The 24440-nt window shown below is 39.4% G+C and overlaps 2 protein-coding genes across 2 annotated transcripts in view; both read right to left on the bottom strand.

The window, feature by feature from the left end:
- LOC137638742 (zinc finger protein 227-like) overlaps nucleotides 1-6308 on the bottom strand; it is a 48976-nt gene extending 42668 nt beyond the window's left edge. Inside the window, exons 1-2 of the mRNA XM_068371084.1 lie at nucleotides 6151-6308; nucleotides 1701-2060 (exon numbers count right to left, since the gene is read on the bottom strand). Of these exons, the coding sequence (XP_068227185.1) occupies nucleotides 1701-2060 (360 nt within the window). The 5' untranslated portion in view covers nucleotides 6151-6308. The remainder of the gene's footprint in view (nucleotides 1-1700; nucleotides 2061-6150) is intronic.
- Nucleotides 6309-7009: 701 nt separating this feature from the next.
- The window catches only part of LOC137638743 (centrosomal protein of 76 kDa-like), a 141201-nt gene continuing 123770 nt past the window's right edge, over nucleotides 7010-24440 (bottom strand). The window contains exon 13 of the mRNA XM_068371085.1: nucleotides 7010-8221. Coding sequence (XP_068227186.1) covers nucleotides 8200-8221 — 22 coding nt within the window. The 3' untranslated portion in view covers nucleotides 7010-8199. The remainder of the gene's footprint in view (nucleotides 8222-24440) is intronic.

The raw sequence follows: 24440 nt of genomic DNA, 5'->3' as shown, positions 1-24440 counted from the left end.
ATCATTATCCTTAGCAAGCAGAAGTGCATAATAGAACCAAATCATTATTCTTGCCAAGAAGAAATGTATAATAGAACCAAATCATCATCCTTGCCAAGAAGAAGTGTATAATAGAACCAAATCATTATTCTTGCCAAGAAGAAATGTATAATAGAACCAGATCATTATCCTTGGCAAGCAGAAGTGCATAACAGAACTAAATAATTATCCTTGGCAAGTGTATAATAGAACCAAATCATTATCCTTAGCAAGCAGAAGTGCATAACAGAACTAAATAATTATCCTTGGCAAGTGTATAATAGAACCAAATCATTATCCTTAGCAAGCAGAAATGCATAACAGAACTAAATAATTATCCTTGGCAAGTGTATAATAGAACCAAATCATTATCCTTAGCAAGCAGAAGTGCATAACAGAACTAAATAATTATCCTTGGCAAGTGTATAATAGAACCAAATCATTATCCTTAGCAAGCAGAAGTGCATAATAGAACCAAATCATTATTCTTGCCAAGAAGAAATGTATAATAGAACCAAATCATCATCCTTGCCAAGAAGAAGTGTATAATAGAACCAAATCATTATCCTTGGCAAACAGAAGTTAATGTGGTTAAAGATGATTCTAAGTAGTCGCAGTTGGCTATTAATTCCTCGGAGACCATCACCAAATCTGTGCTTTTCATTGGATAGCCCTAGTCAGGTATTGATGACATAGTCTACACATGTTTAGTATAGTCTTTATCACTATAGATTTACAGTATCTACCATAAAGTTTCCCTGCCGAGTAAAAATAAACTATACATAGTATCTGAGGGTTAGCATCAGTTCATGCAAGTTCCCTTTGGGTTCACTAATGGAGTCTTCTTTTTATTAAAGGATTATCAATTCCTTTTTTCAAATACTTCCTGGAACTGACACATACCTGGACAATATATTCACTATTTGTAGCATGACCAAGGAAGAGTATGATGTCAATTTTAATAAGTTCCTAGATGTGGCAAAGAATAACATTTGTTATTATGAGGAAAATTTACTTTTCATACAGGAAGACTCTGCAACCTCGAAGATGCCATAGAGGAAGGCAAAATATGCCCTGACCCTAAGCCAATGGAGCTCTGAAGGCTCCCTGGTTCTGATGCATTCTCCTTGGGGCCAGACCTAGGGGTGAATGCACAAGAGCGGTGACACCAGATCCACCCACTGAGCAGACCGAAGCAGACTTCTTCGCTGTCTTCTTGGGCGTTGCCAAGACAAACACCATGGAAGGGTTCGCTCTCTTCTTCTCACAACACACTTAGCACCTGGGATCTACAGCTGGTATACTCATAAACTGCTTGCAGCATCTTCCCTTCCCCAGGGCAAGTACACGTTTCTTGCTTATTCACATCTACCAGCAACATTACGGTATAAAAAATGGGCACATTTCCAAAAAGAAAATTAAAAAGGTTGATTAGGGAGCAAGCCGTACATCCATACTCGCTCGAGGCCTAAACAAAGTGAGGTTAATCTGGCTTGTAAGAGGACGGGACTTCTTGTCCGCTCCATCCACAGGCGTGTAACCCCTCCTTGAACGATTCTAACAACCATCTCCACCTCGGACTGAAACAATCTCCCTATCATAAGACAAAAGTTTGTATTTAAGGTAGGAAAAATTCTTTATTCGTTCAACAACTTAACTGCAGTTTGAAGTCTCATACAAACCTTTTCAGAAAACACTTCCATGCCTCCTTTGGCAAACATACCCAAGTGTACATTACATACAAGGCAATGTGGCGTCGTTGAACCACCGTTTTTGGGCATTTTTGATGTCTGCTGAGGCATTTGATGTACCTGGCTCTGCAACTGCTGAGGCAAAGCTTGTGGGGATGATTGTGTTTGGTGTGCTTGTTGTTGTTGATGCTGCTGCTGTTGCTGATGATGATGTGGTTGTTGCTGCTGCTGCTGCTGTTGTGCTTGCAGCTGCTGATGTGGAAGGTGGTGTTGTTGCTGTTGGATCTGCATCTGAGGTATTCCAAAAGGTTGCCATTTTTGCAATATATGCTGAGGTCTGTTCCAATCCATCTGCAATAAAGTGGAAGCATTTAGTATCAAAGATAAAAAGAATGTTATTAGCCTTTACTGTTTACTTCATTCTAGAAGAAAGCAAACATTTCACTTCCTCCATACATCACTGGGCTCATCTAGGGATTAGTTATAAAAAACGTAGGAAACTTAGAGCAAAATAAATTAAAGAAGTTGGATAGTTACATGAGAAAACAGTATACCAAAGGGAAGGTTAAAAAACATAGACAAAGATATTCCGAAGAAAAGTTATAAGAATCATTGCTACAGTTTACAGCGTGGACAGTATGCTACATTAGATACTGAGTCCAAGAAGGCTTCCATAGTTTTATTTTAATAGCTATTTCATTATTACACTATTACAATCAGGATTATTACACCATTTTTTTCCGTTAACAAGGCAAGAGGTTGGAAAGTGAAATAAAGCAGCTCAGCAAATGATACAGAAGATGATGACTTTGAAATAACGTTGATGAACAGAAAAAGAATAGGTAAAGGTATACATGTCTTTAATGTACATTAACAAGGAACATTTCCATCACTACTTCCAAACACTTTGACAACTGATGTACAGTATGAATTGATAAATCTGTACTCAAGTAAAAACATATTCATTTGAAATTAATTTGTAAAATGTTTCTAATTATGGGATGTTTGGGACTTCCAAGTCACTGTACATCTAAAAACAAAAAAAAAAACTAGTTTTCTAAAGATTAATATTAATAACACTGTACTTGCCAGTATAACTTAGCTAGCCTTGAATCACAAAAATAAAAAATGCTCAATTTTTAACCCTATTGGCAACCCTATTACCTCCTATTCTGTTCCTCTTTGTCAACTGAAAGGAGAGTTCACTCGCCAGATGTGGGGAGGATGAATGGCAGAAGCTAAATTATATAAACAAGTACTATTATTATTAATTTCATTAAGGTAATTCCATATTAAAACACATTACCTTAGCATAATCTATCTAGCCTGATTACCACACTGACAAGGAGACATTTGGAAGAATTTCCTCCTTTTTGAAACAAAATAGGATGATCAAAAAACAAAACAGAAAATACAGAACTTAAACCTGAACAATTCTCATCTGTCCAACAACATACTGACAATGAATGGCAAAGGGAGAATTGAAGGTCAGTCTTCTAGGTGTTCGGCAGCAAAAACCAATAAGGAGGGGGGGGGGTAAACCAAGTTCAAACCCCACCATTGGTGGTAGACATGCTAGATGACCCTGAATAGAGCAACAAACCGACACAAGAAGAAAAAGAGCAGAGAGGGATGGGCCCCTGGTTGTAAAACAAGAAATCAGAGAAGACAATCTCCTCAGTACCCCAACAGGCACAGGTCGAAGAGAAGTTTCCTTTCTTCCAATGGCTGCTAAAGTAGGCTGCATGTCACCTGGCTCCCCCTCACTCGAGCAAGTACGACACCCAGAGACAGAGGGCACAACAACTGACAACAGAAACCAGAGCTGAACCCATTCTTGCTAGAGAAACTACAGTGAGCATAACACGTAGAATTGACTCATATAAAATCACTTTTATTAGATAAAGAACAAGGACAAAACAATATTTGTTTACAAACCCAACAAAAGACAGAATGCTATTAATCGTTACCCATCTGATGTGCCAGGTGTCACGAGCAAAGCTGCTGTCGTAGCTAACCTTCCCTTTAGGGGAGAGAGAACCAGGATGTCTTGACCTCTCTCTCTCAGGCAAACACCCCACCCTCCCAGGATCGATAGTACAGTTGTCTGGTTCTGCACTGGTCACCGATGGGGGGATCACATTCCATCCTAAATGCTGACCGACTCTCGAGAACTAACCTCAATAGAGGAGGGGCATAAAGTACAAGGTAACTCATCCCTTGGAGCGAGTGCCTGGATTTGAAAGGGAAGGGACCAGAGTGTCTGAACGAGCCACTGGTTCAGTGGCTGGGAACATAAGAGGGATTGATAATATTGCCCAAATCGCCTGCACAGACCAGTATACAACATGATACCTTCCTCACGAAATAGTTGCCGCCAAGAGGAAGCGAAACTGGAAGGAGGCAATCTATTCCCCTAAAAAAGGCTGCTTGGTTAGATGCTTAGGGGATAAATTATTCCCGAGAAAAAGTGCTCAGACCAGCAGTCTGGGTCAGACGAAAAAAGGGGAAAATTACAGCATTTCACAAGTCACCAGGACAGAACAACATAACCTCTGTAGCCTTACTTAAGGGCAACTGTCACAAAGTGAAAGGGGAACAGGAAAGAGACAACTCATTACACCAGAAAGTGTCTGGATTAGCCACTTGGATTGGTCTTAGGAAATATGAGAGGTATGACAATGAAGTACAAGTTGCCAGCATTAATCAACATACCACGTGTCACCTTAGCTGCAAGGCGACTGTCGCCATGTGGAAGGGACATAGGCAAGAGATGACTCATTCCACTTAATGAGCACCTAGATTGGTCACTTAGGAGTCATATGTAGCGGAGAAGATGGAATATAACCGCCACGTCGTCACCTCCAAGCCATGGCGACAGGAACATTCTTAGCACACTGTATCATAGCCATTGCTGTAACAATTGTGATACTGTGGGGACTTTATGTCTGGCCTTCATAAGATCCAAGGACCCCAGGGCGACCATTTTCAACAGCCAGTCTTGAGAGCCGACAAAGGACAAGCATAGATGGGGAGCAAGGCCAGGAACATATGCCGAGAGAAACAAGCAAATCAAGAGGGTCATCACTGAACCCAGCACCAAATTTCTCTTAATATCCCCAGAAATGAGCAGAACTTCAAAGAGCAGAGCCTTGAGAGAGAGAGAGGGCAACAAGCTATATTCCACGAAAACTCTGGAAAGTAGGATTAAAACATGTCTTGTCTTGTCTCGCCCTCGCGACTCGACCCACTCTGTGACAGTAGTCCAGGGAACGAAGAAGTGTTTTTTAATCGAAAGAGCCCTGGTCCTTGATGTTCCCAGCGAATCACAGTCAAGACGTTAGGACCATAAGAACCACATAACGTCCCTTGACGAAGGAAAACTCGGGCATAAGAGGAAGAAAAAGAGATGTTCAAACCAGGACCTGAAGACACTTAAGAGTAAAATCTAGGGAAGTCTCCCCAAACATATGGCCATCACAATCCACAACACAAAATATGGGGGGGGGGGGGAGACAGACCAGACTGAAATGAATAATTCATAAATCTGCAATTAAGCCAAGGGAGGACTTGAAGAAACAAATACCTTGCGTCAAAGACCAAAATCAATGGCCAACCCGTCAGATAATCTCGGAGAAAAGAAACCCTTGAAGCTAGTCAGTACTGGGTTTTTATTACGGTAACTATTCTTTTCACTATGATCTGTTTCTTTATTATGATGACTGGCAGAGATAACAAAGTTTAAAATAGTTTATCTAAATGTAAAAAGAAACTGGTACTATGAATATTTTAAGGTGTTTCGAAACTAATTGATGACGATACTTAACGCAAAGCTATAAATTTTCGTTGCCTTTGTATATAAGAGGCCATTTCCTCACGTGTTCATTAAAATGGGACATCAACCAACCTAAAGTTTCCCTTAACCTTACCTACAAGCCGTGTCCTTACCTACTTATCTAACGGTTGGCTGTGAACCCCCCTTACACTGCCGTTTTCTAAATTAGACAATACATAAAGGTGGCCGCTATCATACATACACCCTGAAATTTTAATGGTATACAACTAGGGTTGTACCTTAGCAAGTAATAATAATAATAATAATAATAATAATAATAATAATAATAATAATAATAATAATAATAATAACCACCACAGGATCCATCAACGGCACGTACGCGTGCCAAGTGGTTTAACCAATATTCCTAACAAACAAATCTTACTTTACCCTAAGATATCCTAAATATAAGGAATTTATAAGTTTTATACAGCTGTCAAAAATGGCCACATGTAATTGCTACAATTTCTTTAAATGTTTTAGATGGTTGTTTAGAAAGATTATTGTCAAGAAGACCCTTCCAAGCAAAGGCGTTCAAAATATAACAAACTAGACAAATAAAACGTAATAAATATATCTAATTAAGGATTAACTACCCTACTTTACCTTGCAGGCAAGTTGACAAGCAAATGACAGCGAGCAGTTAGCTCTATTACACAATATCACACATTAATTAAGATTCTTAATTAAGATTCTCATCCCACAACCATAAGACGCCGTTGTCAACGAGTCTGTTTTGTTCCAGCAATGTAGATGAGCCGAAAATAAAGTGTTTTGAAAAATAATTATATGTTTAATATAGTTATTTGTTGCTTCATATGACTTTATATATATTAGAAAAAAAACTTATATTGCTGTAGATAACATAGATAGTATCTCAATTTTTTAACAAGATAATTTTGTCATTTTAAACAAATACATGGATTACTTCATACATAATAAAAAAATATTTACACTTGTAAATAATATATAGATAGTATCTCAATTCTTTACCAAATTAATTTCTGGTTAATTTATAATTGTAAATAAAGATTTTGCGGTAAATGAAATGGGTACGTTCATGGCAAACTATTCTAGTTTTCCCACTATACTGTACACAGCAGAAAGTAACAATATAATTCACAAAAGCTGTCACAGTACTGACTTATTTATGCTACAACTTTGTTGATAGGACCGGAAGAAAATAAATATTAATAAAAACTTTGTGCAGATATGTAGTCAATTTCATAACAGGTGTATTTCTTAATTCGAATTATTGATCTATGTGCTCAAACAATTTAGTAAGAAGTACTAGATATCACTTTAGAAATAATGTATTTGTAAAGAATTTAATTTATTAGTGAGTTATTGCCAGGACTAACTATTACAACCTACCTAAAGAGTTATTATTACTTACAAAGCTACAACCCTGGTTGGAGAAACTGGGAAAATAGCCCAGTGAGGAAAGGGAATAATGAAACAGAAATAGTGTGCCAGAGTGTACCCTCGGTAAAAGATAAAAATAAGTTTATTAAAAATCTCTTGTAATCTGCACAAACGATTTAGATAACATTCGTCATTTATAAAATCTCTTCAATTTACAAATTTAACTTTAGCTTAAGTGTAAGTTTACATTTGTGTAGGCGTTCAAATATACAGTCTTATTTACAATAACAAAATGGTAAAATGCACAGAAGTCAATAATACTGCAGTCGGCTTAATAATACAGGTAAAATTTCTGAAGTTAATAAAAAAAAAGTTTGCGAGAAAATCCCACACCGAAAACTATTAAATTTGCAAAAAAATCTGAGAAATATAAAGAATCCGTTAAGAAATTATATGTTATGAGGTAATTTAACGTTAGGAATTTAGAGTACTGGAAACTTTTTACTATAAAAGAATAGAATAAAACTTTGTTTTGCATTTATAGGTTTAAGCAAAGAAATTAAAATATAATGTAGGCAAAGATTATTACTGAAATAAAATTTGTTTGTAGTCCATCACATAGCAAAATTAAACAAAAATGAAATCAGAAATTCGACAGAGATGGTTTTGGCATCCAACCAATAATGTCCACCTCGAAACCCTCTTCCGCCGGCAACTTCCAGCCAGGTTCTACTTTGTAGAGCGTCTCGATAACTCTAAACTTTATGTCCCCTCTGAAGGGTCCTACCCTTAGGGTGTGAAAGAGCAAGCCAAAGTTGTCCCTCGGGAAAGCGAGGTCTGGGATGATGGCTCTGATCTTCATTTCACTGCCCATGAAGTCCGTGCCATCGACGGGAAGGTACTCCGTGGTTATGTCTGTGAAACCCATCCTCACCGACGTGAAGGGAGCTGTGATCATCTCCATGTTAACAGAGGAAAAGAACCTTGGGATCCCTCGCAATACTCCTTCCACCCTACCTGGAATTGGGTGTGGATGGTAGAAAGTGTACAGCCAATTCCTGTGGTAAAATTGTGATATGGAATCGAGGGAATGCTCGTGACCCGCTCGCATGGTTAGCACAACGTATACGTTGTCGAACATCACCTCCAAGTCCTCGATGTGCTCTTTGCCAACCACCGACATAAAGAGTTTGACTGTCTCCTGCAGACTTTGCGACCTGGGAATATCCTTTTTTATGGATACGACCACTATTCTTTCGATGTCATCTATGGCCTCCGACACGGCACGAGTTAGAGTTGGCAGATCCATTGTCTGAAATGGAACGTATTAGTTTAAAAATGTTTGAATGATTATCTTTAGCACTGCGACCAAATCATAGACTTAAATAACCCTCTAATCAACAAAGAACACATGCACATACGTTACTTTAAGGACTGCTTACCCTACTCTCTACAGGACCTTCACGTTGTTTATTATATACATTTTTAGGTTTATTATCCTTTTACGCCGTATAATGCGCATTTATAGTCAAATCCACATTATCAAAACGTTTAGAAGTCTAGTATTGAGAAAATAAAAACCTTCCGTGGCATTAAAGTGAGTTAATTTGCTGAATTTATAATTAACGTATAGGGTACTATATTCAAATAAGTGATGCACAGCATCTTTGATTTGAATACTTTTATTATTATTATTATTATTATTATTATTATTATTATTATTAAAAGCCAAGCTACAGCCCTAGTTGAAAAACCAAGATGCTATAAGCCCGAGGGCTTTCAACAGGGAAAATAGCCCAGTGAGGAAAGGGAACAAGAAAAAATAAAATATCTTAAGAAGAGTAACATTAAAAACAAATATATCCTATTTAAACTAAAACAAAACAAGAGGAAGAGGAAGAAGATAGAATAGTGTGCCCAAGTGTACCCTCAAGCAAAAGAACTAATCCAAGACAGTGGAAAGCCATGGTAGAGAGGCTATGGCACTACTCATCAGTGACTAACACTAATACAGCAAATGAGGGCTATTGTAAGACTGCAGGAAATCAAAGTTTCCATAAGATTACTAGGTCAAAGGAAAAAAAACATTGACCATAAAACCATAGGAAAAACAATGGAACATATCTTAAAACAGACAAGAGACTAAACATTTATATTTGAATAATACATATATATATATATATAGAGAGAGAGAGAGAGAGAGAGAGAGAGAGAGAGAGAGAGAGAGAGAGAGAGAGAGAGAGAGAGAGAGAGAGAGAGAGAGAGAGAGAGAGAGAGAGAGAGAGAGAGCGAGAGAGAGAATGTCACCAATAAGACGTAAGTACTACCTTGCAGTCTTTTCCTTTTTCCTTTAGTGGCTAGAATACAATATATATATATATATATATATATATATATATATATATATATATATATATATATATATATATATATATATATATATATATATATATATATATATATATATATTGGTAAAGAATCTCTAGAAAAATGTATAACTAAAACCCGACCCTGAAAACTCCTGAATGCTGAATCAGTCAAAAGTATAAATGAAGATGCAATGACAAAATGTCTCTCGAGAATAACACGGTGAACTAAAGTTGTAGTTTGATCATTATAGGAGCAAAATTAACTGCATAATTTGCATCAAAGACAAATTCTAGGATAGGCCTATTAAGTTTTACTTTTGACGCAGGTCTTCACTCACTTTTGGACCGGAATATTAATTATACTATTAAAGATTTCTTACGGACAGAAAACTATAATTTAGCTTAAATGTGAGAAAATTAGGCTAAAAGCATTGTCATACTACATTGCTAACATTTTGGCTGGGATTTCGATATTACATTATATAAACATGCACATACTGCATACGATTATAATGCGAACAATCTCTAAACCGGACATACGAAAATCAACGTAGTGTTACCCACTAATATTAAAAAAAAAAAAAAAAGTATTTTCATATAACTTATAAACAATAACCACTCAAGGGCTGTCATAGCCTTAGGAAAAGCCCACGACAAAATAAAAACCACTCATGAATGGCAGGGCCACGGGACAGTGACATTGTCCTAGCAAGCAGGGCAATACCCTGAAGACTGGCTATATGGACCAGCGCCCAAGACTCCAGACCCCTCTCCACCCAAACTAGGACCAGAGAGAGCCAGGCAATGGCTGCTGATGACTCAAAAGGTAGACCTAAAGGCTTCCCCAAACGATTTGAGCGAGACTCGTACTTCAGTCTGGCGATCACTATGCAGAAACGATACCAATAGGCCACATCAACTTCGGCATAATCTAAACTAACTTCGATGGCCCAAGTAGTCCGTACAGTATATAGTTAATATCCCGCTAAAAAAAAGATGAAAAGACCAACATGACAATAAGGCCACTAAAGGAAAAAATCCTAATTAGATATTAAAATGGTTTAGATACTCATGCGAGTCCTTTGACAGTGACGATTTAACAGTAAATGAGCAATACGAGACATGAAATGTTGAATACTCCGGACGAAAAAGATAAAATGGCAGTGGATGTCCTGTAGAGTAGGGTTCCCCTGCTGTGTAGGGCCGGAAAAACAGTCGTTAATGTAAAGTAAAGTATGCAATTTCAAGGTGTAGGTATAAGAAAACCATTAGTAAGGAAATTAATGTTACCAGGATCGATCAAAATATTTTTTTTTTCATAGCGTATATGGTAAAACTTAACACCGATTACATGATTTTCCCGTTAAGAATTTATCGAACGATGGTTTGTTGAATTAATTTAATTGGCATCACAACGTTCGTGTAATTGCTATCGAAATACTGCAGACAAATTGGAACCAACACCAATTTTCACTTATAGGTAAGCTAATGTTTAAAAGCAACAGCTTGAAATAACTATTAAATGCGATTGCAAACAATTGAATAGATTCATTAAAAATTATGCACAACGTAGTGATAAACAATAACTAATTTTGCTGAGATAATTCGAAAAACTCACATTCTGCACATTTTAATGAGATATAAACACTTACTGTTCACTGTAAATGGATGATTAACTGAGCGATATTACTGTTAAAGATCGCGGATACAATTTACAAATCTTTAGTAGAAATTATTGTTGAAAATATTTAACCGAAATTTTATTTACAAAAAGCTTTTTTATCAGATTTTTTTAATCTAACAATTAGTAAATTACTCATAGGCTAGATACAAACACTTGCATTTCAACATGGTGCTTTATACGAATATGGCCCATGCTAAAAGAAATGTCATAGTTAAGAATGTATACGATAAACAGATCTTATAGGCTCTGCAGGGCACAGGTATATAATAGAGACTAGGGAAACTGTCCTTAACGTAAATGTATAAAGTAGGCCTATAACTGAATATAGCTAGCAAGATTTAGCAAATGCGATTGCGTAATCAAAGCAAATTGCATAGGCCTATGTCTAAACACACAATGAGAGTTAGTCAATTTACATAATCTTTTTAATAGGATTATTAGCAGTTGCAAAAATAATCATGGGTCTCAATAACAGGAATAAATATGGCTAAAAATGAAACGGGTATTACAAAATCTAACACTAAATAAAAAGTGGAACTGTTAAATAAAATCACGAATGAAAACAAAAATATATAAAAGGCTACTGATAAAATACAGACATGTTTGCTTACCCCAAAATTAACAGAATCAAACACAGATCCGGTTTAAAAACTGATAACAGAATGTAGTTGAAAAGCAAGCTTAAATTCCAACGTAATTTCAGATGATACCGGACACAGCACAAAACTAGTGTTAAATGTCGAGCTGGGAGAAGATTGGTTAGAGATTTTAAAGGTTGGAAAGAGTTAACGATAATGAGTGACTGGTCTATTAACGAGTCGTTAACTCGCCCATATTTGGCGATCGCTATGCAAACTGTAACAACCCAATGAATAATTGTACATTTAGCTTTTTGAGACGTGGTAGTTGTTTCGGTGCTTCAAGATTAATGATGTCAGCTGTTCTCTACCTAGTTAACAAATCCTTCGTCAGTTAATCACGGCGAAAGTGAATTTAAAACTAAATACAGGATCTTAATATAGATTTTACTAGACCAAATCGTGAGAAAAGAGAAATCATAATGCTAGGCCTGTTATTCAATTAATTTATTAAAGTTAGGACAGACATATTTATTAAAATACCGATACAGAGGTCAAACCAAGGAGGTTAAACATTTAACCTCCTGGGGTCAAACTGCACATTACCAACTCTTATGTAAATTTTAAGTCTAATCATGTATTTATACTGTAGAGGAATAACTGAAAACATCTTGTCGGCGATTTGTTTTAAAGCAGAGGTAAGACAATTTAAATCTTAGCATTTCTCAACTCCTAAAATTAATCATCTAATGCTGCTAAAAATATAAGTATTATTCCTACAATTTCCTTTGCTTCTTCACCTGCTATCGTAATCCTACTTAAAAAAAAGAAGAAAAAACTGCTCATTAATACCTATTAAATAACTTTTCGACTTATTCCATTAACAGTTCCACAGTATACTATCTGTTCTTTCTTTCCTAACAGAACTTTTCGTATCAAATCCCCCCCCCCCTCCCCGTTGCAAAATACATATCTCATCCACTTTTGATCATCATCAAACACAGCCTAATCCAAGTCTATTTCCAAAGATTTCCTAGTTATCCAATCGAATATATATATATATATATATATATATATATATATATATATATATATATATATATATATATATATATATATATATATATATATATATATATATATATATATATATATATATATATATATATATATATATATATATATATATATAGGCACACTACGGAAACGACACGTCTGAAACTTCCAGTTACACCAATATTATTATTATTATTACTTGCTAAGCTACAACCCTAGTTGGAAAAGCGAGATGTTATAAGCCCAGGGGACCCAACAGGGAAAATAGCTCAGTGAGGAAAGGAAACGAGGAAAAAACAAATTATTTTAAGAACATTAATATTCAAATAAATATTTCAGCAAAGTTACCTATAATGTCCTTTAAAGGAAGGATTTGGGAGTTTTCAGTCTTTAATTCATTGCATCACTGAAATCCCTTGTCCATAGGATACACTGCAAACCGATACTGTATGTCACAGACACTCTTCTCATTCTCAATTTCCCTGGTTCCTAATTGCTCAGTCCGCCAAATAAGTTAGCGGCCACTCTATTGCATTATAGATAGGTGCAAAGCTTCTAAGCTTATACTTATTATTGTAATTAAGCTTATTTTACCTGTACCATAAATAAATTGATTATGCATTTATCAATCTTCACTTTTATCCCATTCTACTTTGAAATCAGATAGGATAATGCCTTGCAATCATTATTTTTGACAACCTATTGGGGTCACTTTGGACTTTTTAAATTCTTCTTTCATATGCATTGCCCTACTTATAAATGCAACCAGATTCCTGATAAGATTTTGCAACGTACCTACTAAACAGATTACTACAGTATATGCGATTAGGATAAGAGGTTTTTTTTTTTTTTCATTTACGGGTCTTAACTCTCAAACTTGTACAGTAGTTAGACAATTTACATTTTCATTACCATTTTGGAAAATGTTACCCCTTATCCTGTTAATCCTTCGTTAACTTCATTTCAGCTGTCCTCTGTAAAGATCTTCTCTTAAGCCATATATTGTAGGCTGTCAAGAAAAATTAAGTCAGTCTAGTTAAATTTATTCGTATTTAAAAGTTCTACCCTGAAATCTGTTCATCTTGGCTTCCACAGCACACTCGCCTAATAACTAATGGACAGTTTGACTTTTCTGGTGAGTGAGAAAGTGTTCTTGTTTCAAAGAATTTACTTCCCTTTAGCTTAAACTATCGTCAGATGGATTACTTGATAAAAAAAAAAAAAAGAAACTGATGAAAATGGTAACAGAATCATGAGATAATTAGATCTGCGAGTCTGAGAATTCACTTCGTTCCAATAGGTCAAGCAAGATCCTGCCACTCCCACTATCTTAGAGGAAGTTCTACAAGCAGGAGAATGCAACATCTGCACCTTTGCAGGTTGACCCATCAGTGTACACTCTGATGGGGAGGGGAGGCTCTTGTTAGAGAGACTCAAAGCAGAAGGCATTTCCTTCTCGGCTTCTGAATCAGCAGCCATGGAGGTTTCGTCCTTTGCTTCTCTCCACGCAATTTCCTGGCTCAATCAGTGGTCAGGAGCAGTTATGTACTATGCAAAGTCGAGGAGGTTATAAAACCCAGAGGTGTTGGAGTAGTATAAAAGCCTGGAGGTAGCGTCACAATCGAGGAACTCATCGATACAGGGTGCCATTCCTCTCCTTCCGGAGAGTTGTGTGCTGGCAGTGAAATCATGCAGGACCATTTCGCAAGACTCTGATCCATTGTGCTGTTTTTTTCAAGGGCCCTGGCCCTTTGAAGGGGCAGCATCCAAACCTTTGACAGTGGCTAAGTAGCTCCCGTGACCTCTTCCTGAAAAGAACCTAAACATGAGAAGAAGGGAGGTAGAGGGAAACGCTGAGATAGACGTTCCCCTCTCCGGTTGCTGAAAGTAGGGGGTTGCTTGTCTCGCCATTAGGCGACTTGGCAGACATGGGATCGAATCTTGGGAGACATGTATCCATAGATATGGTTACTTGCTACTCTTCGTGGACCACCAGTCTCCTATACGTATATCCAGTTCTAATAGGGAGCAGCCATCATCTATGAAAGCCCTGGCCTTGCAGCAGAGTTGGAAGGGATGTAAGTGAAGAATGAGCTCAAAGTCATTCGAGATGAGTCTCCAGGCTTCTACAATTCACTCTTCCTCATGGAGAAGGTGACAGGGGCTGGAGACCAGTCATCAACCTTTATTCTCTGAACCCGTTTGTTTGTTAAATGGAGTTCAGATGGACACAGTGCTGTCTTAAGTTAGAGAGTGAGAATTCATGCTTTCGATAGACTTGAAGGACATGTACTTTGAAGTGCATGTTCATCAGTCCTCTTTTAAAGTATCTCTGCTTCTCCCTCTGTGGTACAATGTACCAGTTCAAGACTCTATACTTCGCACTGTGTACGGCTTCCCAGATGTTCACTCAGGTGTTCACCTTGGTAGCCACTTTGGCTCACTCACGAGGGATTCATCTGCTGATGTATCTCGACGATTGATTGATACTGGCCTCTTCAGAGGGACAGTTCATTTAGGATAGAGATTGATTTCTTGCATTTTGCCACAATCTGGGGATTGTGGTAGATTAGAACTCATATCTCTTACTCAAGCAGAGCTTGAAGTACCTGGGCAGCAGTGAAAGTCTTTCTTATAGATGATCGTATCAGCGGGCTCATGGAGGTTGCACAACCCTTTCTGTCTAAAATAGAAGTCCAAGCTCAGCATTGGCAATGTCTTCTCAGGCACTTTTCCTCAGAGAACCTCTTTCCTCACAGGTGCTTACTCCAGATATCCCTTTAATGTAGTTTAAAGAATCACTGGTCAGCCAACAAGGATCCCATTTCAGTGAAACATGAGACTCGAGGCGATCTTGCCTGGTGGTTAGATGAGCAAACCTCACCAAGGGAGTTTCACTGGACTTGGTACATTCTGACATGTTTCTGTTCTCGGATGCACCGAACTGGAGATGTTAGCCGTCTCCTGGACAATGTCAAAATATAAGCTTTATTTGGCAGGCCTACAGAACTTCAAGATAATGACAGGTCTTTTCCCTCTAATACCTATCTTAAACCATTACTTCATGGATGCACTGCTGAGATGCGAGGAGTCCAGGTATTAAAGATTTTGTTTTACCTTTTCACAGCTGTGTGGCATGCTGGCAAGTTACTCAGTTATTCAGCATACCTGATGCTTTGCCTTGAGCTCCAATCAGTCACCCCACACAAGAAAAAACAATCTCTGTTGCTTCTTCTGCCTCCCATCTTTGAACTGTCATGCCTTTGAATGTTGTCACAATGGAAGAGACTCAAGCCAAAGATGCTGATAGAACTTTTAAGGATCTTTGAGCCACAGCTAGAGTGGATCCTACGTATGTTTGTCTCCTTGATTGCATCATCTCAGGATTCCCTTCCAATAGATATGCCCTTCACAACTCCTTGCTCCCATACTGGAAGTTACGTCAGAAACTCTATGATGATGGCAAACTCGTTTTGTATGAAGCAAAGCTGTAGTTTCTGGTGCTCTCCCTCACCACACCTTGTCTCATCTACATGACAGCCACAGAGGTGTGGAAGCAGACAAACATCAGACAAGGCAATCTACTAAACTGGCATTGCCAACACTATTCTAGCTTGTGAGCCATGTCAAGTATTACAGCCAATCCAACAGCAGGAACTGTTATTAAATGATGACACCCCTATAAGACCCTTTGAGTTTCTTTCTACAAAGTTTTTTGTTATTGCAAGTCCTTCCTCATTGTCGTTGACCAACTCTGGTGGCCTATTGTTGTTCCCTGCAAAGGTGATAGATAAGCCTACAACCACCTCCAGTACCATCTGATTCTACTTCCGGGAAGTTGGGTGTTTCTCCCTGCCTTACAACTGATGGAGGACCATAGTCCACCAGTAAAGAGTTCCTGGAATTCCTGGAGTGATGGGGAGCTCAACATGTGGTGACCTCTATACACTACTCGTAATAAAACAGCGATGCTAAGGCTCAAATGTAGTCCATCAAGCATCTTGTCTTGACAAGACAAATTATACTATAAAGAATTAAATAATATGCACTAGCAGTCAGGTATTGAAACAACAGTATTTACTTTTCTTTATTAAATCTAATATATGTAACAACCTCCACTGCCTGACTTGCATAAATCAAATCTACTACTGCAGATAGAATTCTAATGGGTGAACAATGTTACCTCTGTTTCATAAGTAATAGAGAGCTGAGTTTCTGTAATATAATAATTTCCAAGAATTTAAAAATCAAATTGTTTCCCACAAGGATTAGAACAGTGGAAGCAGATACATCCTTGTATCACACAAAAAATGTACCAATTTCATCATTATTTTGGAATGTAAAACAAGAAGATTTTACAATGTTTAATTTCTTAGTCATTTTGCAGTCCACAGAAATACTGTAACTGAAATTATAATATTTTTCTTATCTTATGATAATCTCATTTCAGGTTAAAACTGTTTTCAACTATATTATTTCCTATGAAGTTCACCCAAATCTTCATACACTGAAGTGTTTTTTATATCTCCTTGTCTTTACTTCCTAATATACCTACCCTAACACAATAAAGGATATTGAACAGTCACTGCAATATAGATGTATATAATAAAATATCTTACACTGAGTAATCACTATTATTTACACCATAAGCCAATGGCATTATTCTGGTACTTTGATATATTAATTTAAATCTATATGTACAGATATACATGCATATAAAAATTTACACAATTAATCCCTGACTTTGGAAAAGAAAGCTATGATAGGATTAAATTACACTGCCATCTTTACTTCTGCCAACGAAGCTGGGAGGAGGTAATGTTTTTGCCTCTGTTTGTTTGTTTATGAACAACTTCCTGACCACAATTTTACTCAGAGAATAGTAAAAGTTTCAGGAATTGAACGTTATGTTGAGATGTGGAAGTGATTCCTTTAAACAATTATAAAACTGTTTCATAGATGAAAGGTTCAATGAATGTGCAATACATTGTTTTCATAGGAAACCTTTCAGTATGATCGGCAATCATTCATTCAACTGACGAATTAGTGTCAAAGCACAGCACCTACTTTCATCACCTATTGGTGAATAAAGGATTGCAGAATAGAACAGTGATCTCCAGCAATTTAAAGTATTCACTTACTATGTCACAGAAGGCACAAAACTTCTAGTCGAGAAGATGATGGTCAGGATTACAAAGTAAATTACTGTATATAGATGATGGATTCTACAACTCGCCTACAAAATGACTAGGGGATACCTACAGCACCCTTGATGCCTTGAAGTTGTGAATGACATTTATGTATAAATGGTATCCTTCTGCAAAATAGGTCATAACACACCCAATGCAGCAGCATTCCTTATGTTTCATGAAGTTTAATCACATCCATGGATGTTGCTTTATACTTGCTGCCTTATCCATGATTTCTATGTTACTGTATTTTGTGAAACTGTAGCTGATGAAAATTTTTACATCAGTAGCTAGTATTATCTGTCATTTCATTGAAAAGCCTCTGGCATTCTATGCACAGGTTACCCTGAACTATTTATCATTTACATTAAGGGCACTATGCAATGTTATACAGTACTTTGCTTTGTTAAAAAAGGATTGGATCACTAATATACTGCACTAAACTGAAACTTAAAAGATAAATTCAAAATTCAAAACCTTTTCCTTCCTTCTGGTGTGTTTCTTTATTCAAAATTCAAAACCTTTTCCTTCCTTCTGGTGTGTTTCTTAATTCAAAATTCAAATCCTTTTCCTTCCTTTTGGTGTGTTTCTTAATTCAAAACCTTTTCTTTCCTTTTGGTGTGTTTTTTTTAATTCAAAATTCAAAACCTTTTCCTTCCTTCTGGTGTTTCTTAATTCAAAATTCAGAACTTCAAAACCTCTCCCTTCCTTCTGGAGTGTTTCTTAATTCAAAATATTTCCTTTCCTCTTGGTGTGTTTCTCAATTTAAAACCTTTCCCTTCCTTCTGGTGTGTTTCTTAATTGCAACTATATGATAATAAGGTAATCATCATTAAATGGTACCAATTTAAGGGAAAACTGTTGGCAAATTTGAGCACCACAAGTACATCAGTTGTAAAAGCTTCTTGTACAATACACAGAACTCTGTAGCAACATATCAATAGGTAGACATACCTCATTCATTCAAAACTACCTTCACAGGTTCACAACTCTAGAAGTACAATAAAAAGATTAAATGTAACACGGCACTTTGCCAGAACAGAACCTTGTACTGTATAGCAAAGTACAAGACAATAAGCATCTTGATAGCAATAGGTGTTGATTCTTCATTGGATAATACACAAATAGCTATTAAATATGCAATTAGAAAACACTAAATCAGAATTTTATGGAAATTACCAGATCATTTGCTTTTATATTACCAGTATGAAATACTAGAAGAGAGAATTGTCAATATGAAATTAGCTTGTCTGCACTGGTTTGTTTTTGACAGTATTTATTCTTATAATTATAACCTATAGGCAATACTTTATGCAAATGTGTTTAATACACTGAATTCTAATAGCAAAATATACAGTATTTCAATACTTATCAGGGGTCCATCTATCTTCCTCTACAAAGATCATTCTTGTTGATGTCTATCTTTAAAAGTTCCCATTTTAACAGTGATGCAATAGTCGTTCTAAAATATTACATACCTTAGCCTAACTAAATTAAAGCACAGTACAGTAAAACTTATCCACAGTCATTACTTTCCGAGACCCGTTTCCACAACAGCTGCAGAATTCCACAGTAATATTCACTTACAAAATGTAATTGTACTTTAAATGTAACCTATACTACTGTACAACAGGGAATGTACTGTAGGCTATTGTAAAAATAACATCTTTACCATAGTGCATTAAAATGTTATTTTCATTAGTAAAATAAATTTTTGAATATACTTACCCGATGATCATGTAGCTGTCAACTCCGTTGCCCGACAGAAATCTACGGACGGGATACGCCAGCGATCGCTATACAAGAGGGGGGTGTACTCACCAGCGCCATCTGTGGTCAGGTACTCCAGTACTTCTTGTCAACACCACCTCAATTTTTCCCTCGGTCCACTGGTTCTCTATGGGGAGGAAGGGTGGGTCAATTAAATCATGATCATCGGGTAAGTATATTCAAAAATTTATTTTACTAATGAAAATAACATTTTTCAATATTAATCTTACCCGATGATCATGTAGCTGATTCACACCCAGGGAGGTGGGTGAAAACCAGTATACATGTTAATCAAGAAGCTAAGTATCCCGTATTTCATTTTTATCAGTTATTCAAAATAACAAATAAAACGATAAGTACCTGGTAAGGAAGTCGACTTGAACCATTACTCTGCCTTTAATAAGTACGTCTTCCTTACTGAGCGCAGCGGTCCTCTTAGGAGGCTGAACGACTCATAGGTGCTGAAGTATAAAGGGCTGCAACCCATACTAAAGGACCTCATCACAACCTCTAACCTAGGCGCTTCTCAAGAAAGAATTGACCACCCGCCAAATCAACAAGGATGCGGAAGGCTTCTTAGCCTACCGTACAACCCAAAGACAACAATAAAAGCATTCAAGAGAAAGGTTAAAAAGGTTATGGGATTATGGGAATGTAGTGGCTGAGCCCTCACCTACTACTGCACTCGCTGCTACGAATGGTCCCAGGGTGTAGCAGTTCTCGTAAAGAGACTGGACATCTTTGAGATAGAATGATGCAAACACTGACTTGCTCCTCCAATAGGTTGCATCCATAACACTCTGCAGAGAACGGTTCTGTTTGAAGGCCACTGAAGTAGCCACAGCTCTCACTTCATGTGTCCTTACCTTCAGCAAAGCAAGGTCTTCTTCCTTCATATGAGAATGAGCTTCTCTAATCAGAAGCCTTATGTAGTAAGGAACTGCGTTCTTAGACATAGGCAGTGAAGGTTTCTTAATAGCACACCATAAGGCCTCCGATTGTCCTCGCAAGGGTTTTGACCTTTTAAGATAGTACTTAAGAGCTCTGACAGGGCAAAGTACTCTCTCCCGTTCGTTACCCACCATATTGGAAAGGCTAGGTATTTCGAACGATTTAGGCCAAGGACGTGAAGGAAGCTCGTTTTTAGCCAAAAAACCGAGCTGTAAGGAACATGTAGCCGTTTCAGATGTGAAACCTATGTTCCTGCTGAAGGCGTGAATCTCACTTACCCTTTTGGCTGTTGCAAGGCAGACGAGGAAAAGAGTTTTTAGAGTGAGGTCCTTGAAAGAGGCTGACTGGAGAGGTTCAAATCTTGATGACATAAGGAACCTTAGGACTACGTCTAGATTCCAGCCTGGAGTGGACAACCGACGTTCTTTAGAGGTCTCAAAAGACCTAAGGATGTCCTGCAGATCTTTGTTGGTGGAAAGATCCACGCCTCTGTGGCGGGAAACCGCTGCCAACATACTTCTGTACCCCTTGATCGTAGGAGCTGATAGAGATCTAGCATTCCTAAGATGCAACAGGAAGTCAGCAACTTGGGTTACAGTGGTACTGGTAGAGGAAACTGCATTGGCTCTGCACCAGCTTCGGAAGACTTCCCACTTAGATTGATAGACTCTGCGAGTGGATATCCTCCTTGCTCTGGCAATCGCTCTGGCTGCCTCCTTCGAAAAGCCTCTAGCTCTTGAGAGTCTTTCGATAGTCTGAAGGCAGTCAGACGAAGAGCGTGGAGGCTTGGGTGTACCTTCTTTACGTGAGGTTGACGCAGAAGGTCCACTCTTAGAGGGAGAGTCCTGGGAACGTCGACCAGCCATTGCAGTACCTCTGTGAACCATTCTCTTGCAGGCCAAAGGGGAGCAACCAATGTCAGCCGTGTCCCTTCGTGAGAGACGAACTTCTGAAGAACCCTGTTGATGATCTTGAACGGCGGGAATGCATACAGGTCGAGGTGGGACCAGTCCAGCAGAAAGGCATCCACGTGAACTGCTGCCGGGTCTGGAATCGGGGAACAGTACAATGGGAGCCTCTTGGTCATCGAGGTAGCGAACAGATCTATAGTTGGCTGACCCCACAGGGTCCAAAGTCTGTTGCACACGTTCTTGTGAAGGGTCCACTCTGTGGGGATGACTTGACCCTTCCGGTTGAGGCGATCTGCCGTAACATTCATATCGCCCTGAATAAACCTCGTTACCAGCGTGAGCTTTCGACTTTTTGACCAAATGAGGAGGTCCCTTGCGATCTCGAACAGCTTCCTCGAATGAGTCCCTCCCTGCTTGGAGATGTACGCCAAGGCTGTGGTGTTGTCGGAGTTCACCTCCACCACCTTGCTTAGCAGGAGGGACTTGAAGTTCATTAAGGCCAGATGAACTGCCAACAACTCCTTGCAATTGATGTGAAGCGTTTCCTGTTCCTTGTTCCATGTCCCCGAGCATTCCTGTCCGTCCAATGTCGCGCCCCAGCCCGAGTCTGATGCGTCCGAGTAGAGATGAAGGTCGGGGGTCTGAACAGCTAACGAGAGACCCTCCTTGAGAAGAATGCTGTTCTTCCACCACGTTAGAGTATCCCTCATCTCTTTGGAAACAGGAATAGAGACCGTCTCGAGCGTCATATCCTTGTTCCAGTGAGCTGCCAGATGGTACTGAAGGGGGCGGAGGTGGAGTCTCCCTAACTCGATGAACAGGGCTAGCGATGAAAGAGTCCCTGTTAGACTCATCCACTGCCTCACCGAGCATCGGTTCCTTCTCAGCATGCTCAGGATGCACTCCAGGGCTTGGTTGATTCTTGGGGCCGACGGAAAAGCCCGAAAAGCTCGACTCTGAATCTCCATCCCCAGGTAAACGATGGTTTGGGAAGGAACGAGCTGGGACTTCTCTAAATTGACCAAGAGGCCCAGTTCCTTGGTCAAATCCAAAGTCCATCTGAGACTCTCCAGACAGCGACGACTTGTGGGAGCTCTTAAAAGCCAGTCGTCTAAATAAAGGGAGGCTCTGATGTCTGCCAAGTGAAGGAATTTCGCAATATTCCTCATCAGTCGCGTAAACACAAGAGGTGCCGTGGTCAGGCCAAAGCACAGGGCTTGGAACTGGTACACAACCTCTCCAAAGACGAATCTCAGAAAAGGTTGGGAGTCTGGATGGATGGGAACGTGAAAGTAGGCGTCTTTCAGATCTAACGAGACCATCCAGTCCTCCTGCCTGACCGCTGCTAGGACCGACTTCGTCGTCTCCATTGTGAACGTCTGCTTGGTGACATAAGCATTGAGCGCACTGACGTCCAGCACCGGTCTCCAACCTCCTGTCTTCTTGGCCACCAGGAAGAGACGGTTGTAAAAGCCCGGGGATTGATGGTCCCGGACTATCACCACTGCCTCCTTCTGTAACAGGAGCGACACCTCTTGATGTAACGCTAGCCTCTTGTCCTTCTCCTTGTAGTTGGGAGAGAGGTTGATGGGAGATGTGGTCAGAGGGGGATTGCGGCAGAACGGAATTCTGTAACCCTCCCTTAGCCACTTGACAGACTGAGCGTCTGCACCTCTGCTCTCCCAGGCTTGCCAGAAGGTCTTGAGTCTGGCTCCTACAGCTGTCTGGAGAGGAAGGAAGTCAAAGTTTGCTTTTCGTGGACTTGGCACCTTTCTTGGACTTGCCCCGGTGACTGTCTCCACGGGTACTTCCTCTACTGGGGGCTCTGCCACGAAAGGGCGGAATGAATCTGGTAGCAGGTGTATCAGCCACAGGGGTGCGGTAAGATCTCGGCACGGAAGGTAAGGTTTTAGCCTTACGTGCTGAAGAGGCCATGAGGTCATGCGTATCTTTCTGGATAAGAGCCGCAGCCATCTCCTTGATTAACTCCTCCGGAAACAGGAACTTGGAGAGAGGAGCAAACAGCAACTGTGACCTCTCGCAAGGGGTGATACCAGTCGATAAGAAGGAGCATAGAAGTTCCCTTTTCTTGAGGACTCCTGAGACAAAAACAGACGCAAGTTCGCCAGAACCATCGCGAATTGCTTTGTCCATACAGGACATGATCAGCATGGCCGAGTCTTTGTCAGAAGGGGCAGTCTTCCTGCTTAAGGCCCCTAGGCACCAATCGAGGAAATTAAAAATTTAGAAGGCGCGAAAGACTCCCTTCATCAAGTGGTCCAGATCAGAAAAAGTCCAGCAGACCTTCGAGCGTCTCATAGCCGACCTGCGGGGAGAGTCAACCAAACTTGAGAAGTCGGCCTGGGCAGAGGCAGGAACCCCCAAGCCAGGTTCCTCTCCCGTGGCATACCAGACGCCCGACTTAGAAGCCAGCTTAGGAGGAGGAAACACAAAAGAGGTCCTTCCCAGTTGCTGCTTGGACTGCAACCAATCCCCTAAAATCCTCAAAGCTCTCCTTGATGATCTGGCGAGGACAAGCTTGGTGTAGGCAGACGTAATAGGCTGCATGCCTAGAGAAAACTCGGATGGAGGAGAACGAGGGGTTGCAGATACGAAGTGTTCAGGGTATAACTCTCTGAACAGAGCCAGGACCTTACGAAAGTCTAAGGAAGGCGGCGAAGACTTGTGTCCCTCCACATCAGAAGTAGGATCATCCAGGTGAGCAGCTTCATCCTCAGAAACCTCATCGCCTGAGAGTTGAGTAGCAAGAGGTAACGGTAGAGCGGTATGCTGAATGGCTGAATCCTGCAGTACGGGTGCATGCGCACTTGCGGATCCATCATCATGCCTCTGCTGAAGAGACTGAGGGCTGGCAATGACAAAGTCATGAGGCTGGGGTGAGGGAGGTTCTGCGGTGGTCTGAGGAGCAAGCGTGGTCAGAAGCGAATGCTGTAAGGCATGAGGCTCATGCTGCATGGTATGCGGCTCATGCTGTATGGGAAGAGGCTCATGCTGCATGCGTT

The sequence above is a fragment of the Palaemon carinicauda genome, chromosome 3 (genome assembly GCF_036898095.1).
Source record: "Palaemon carinicauda isolate YSFRI2023 chromosome 3, ASM3689809v2, whole genome shotgun sequence".
Taxonomy (NCBI): Eukaryota; Metazoa; Arthropoda; class Malacostraca; order Decapoda; family Palaemonidae; genus Palaemon; species Palaemon carinicauda.
The sequence above is the reverse complement of the archived record's forward strand: the minus strand, read 5'-3'. Positions and strand labels throughout refer to the sequence as shown.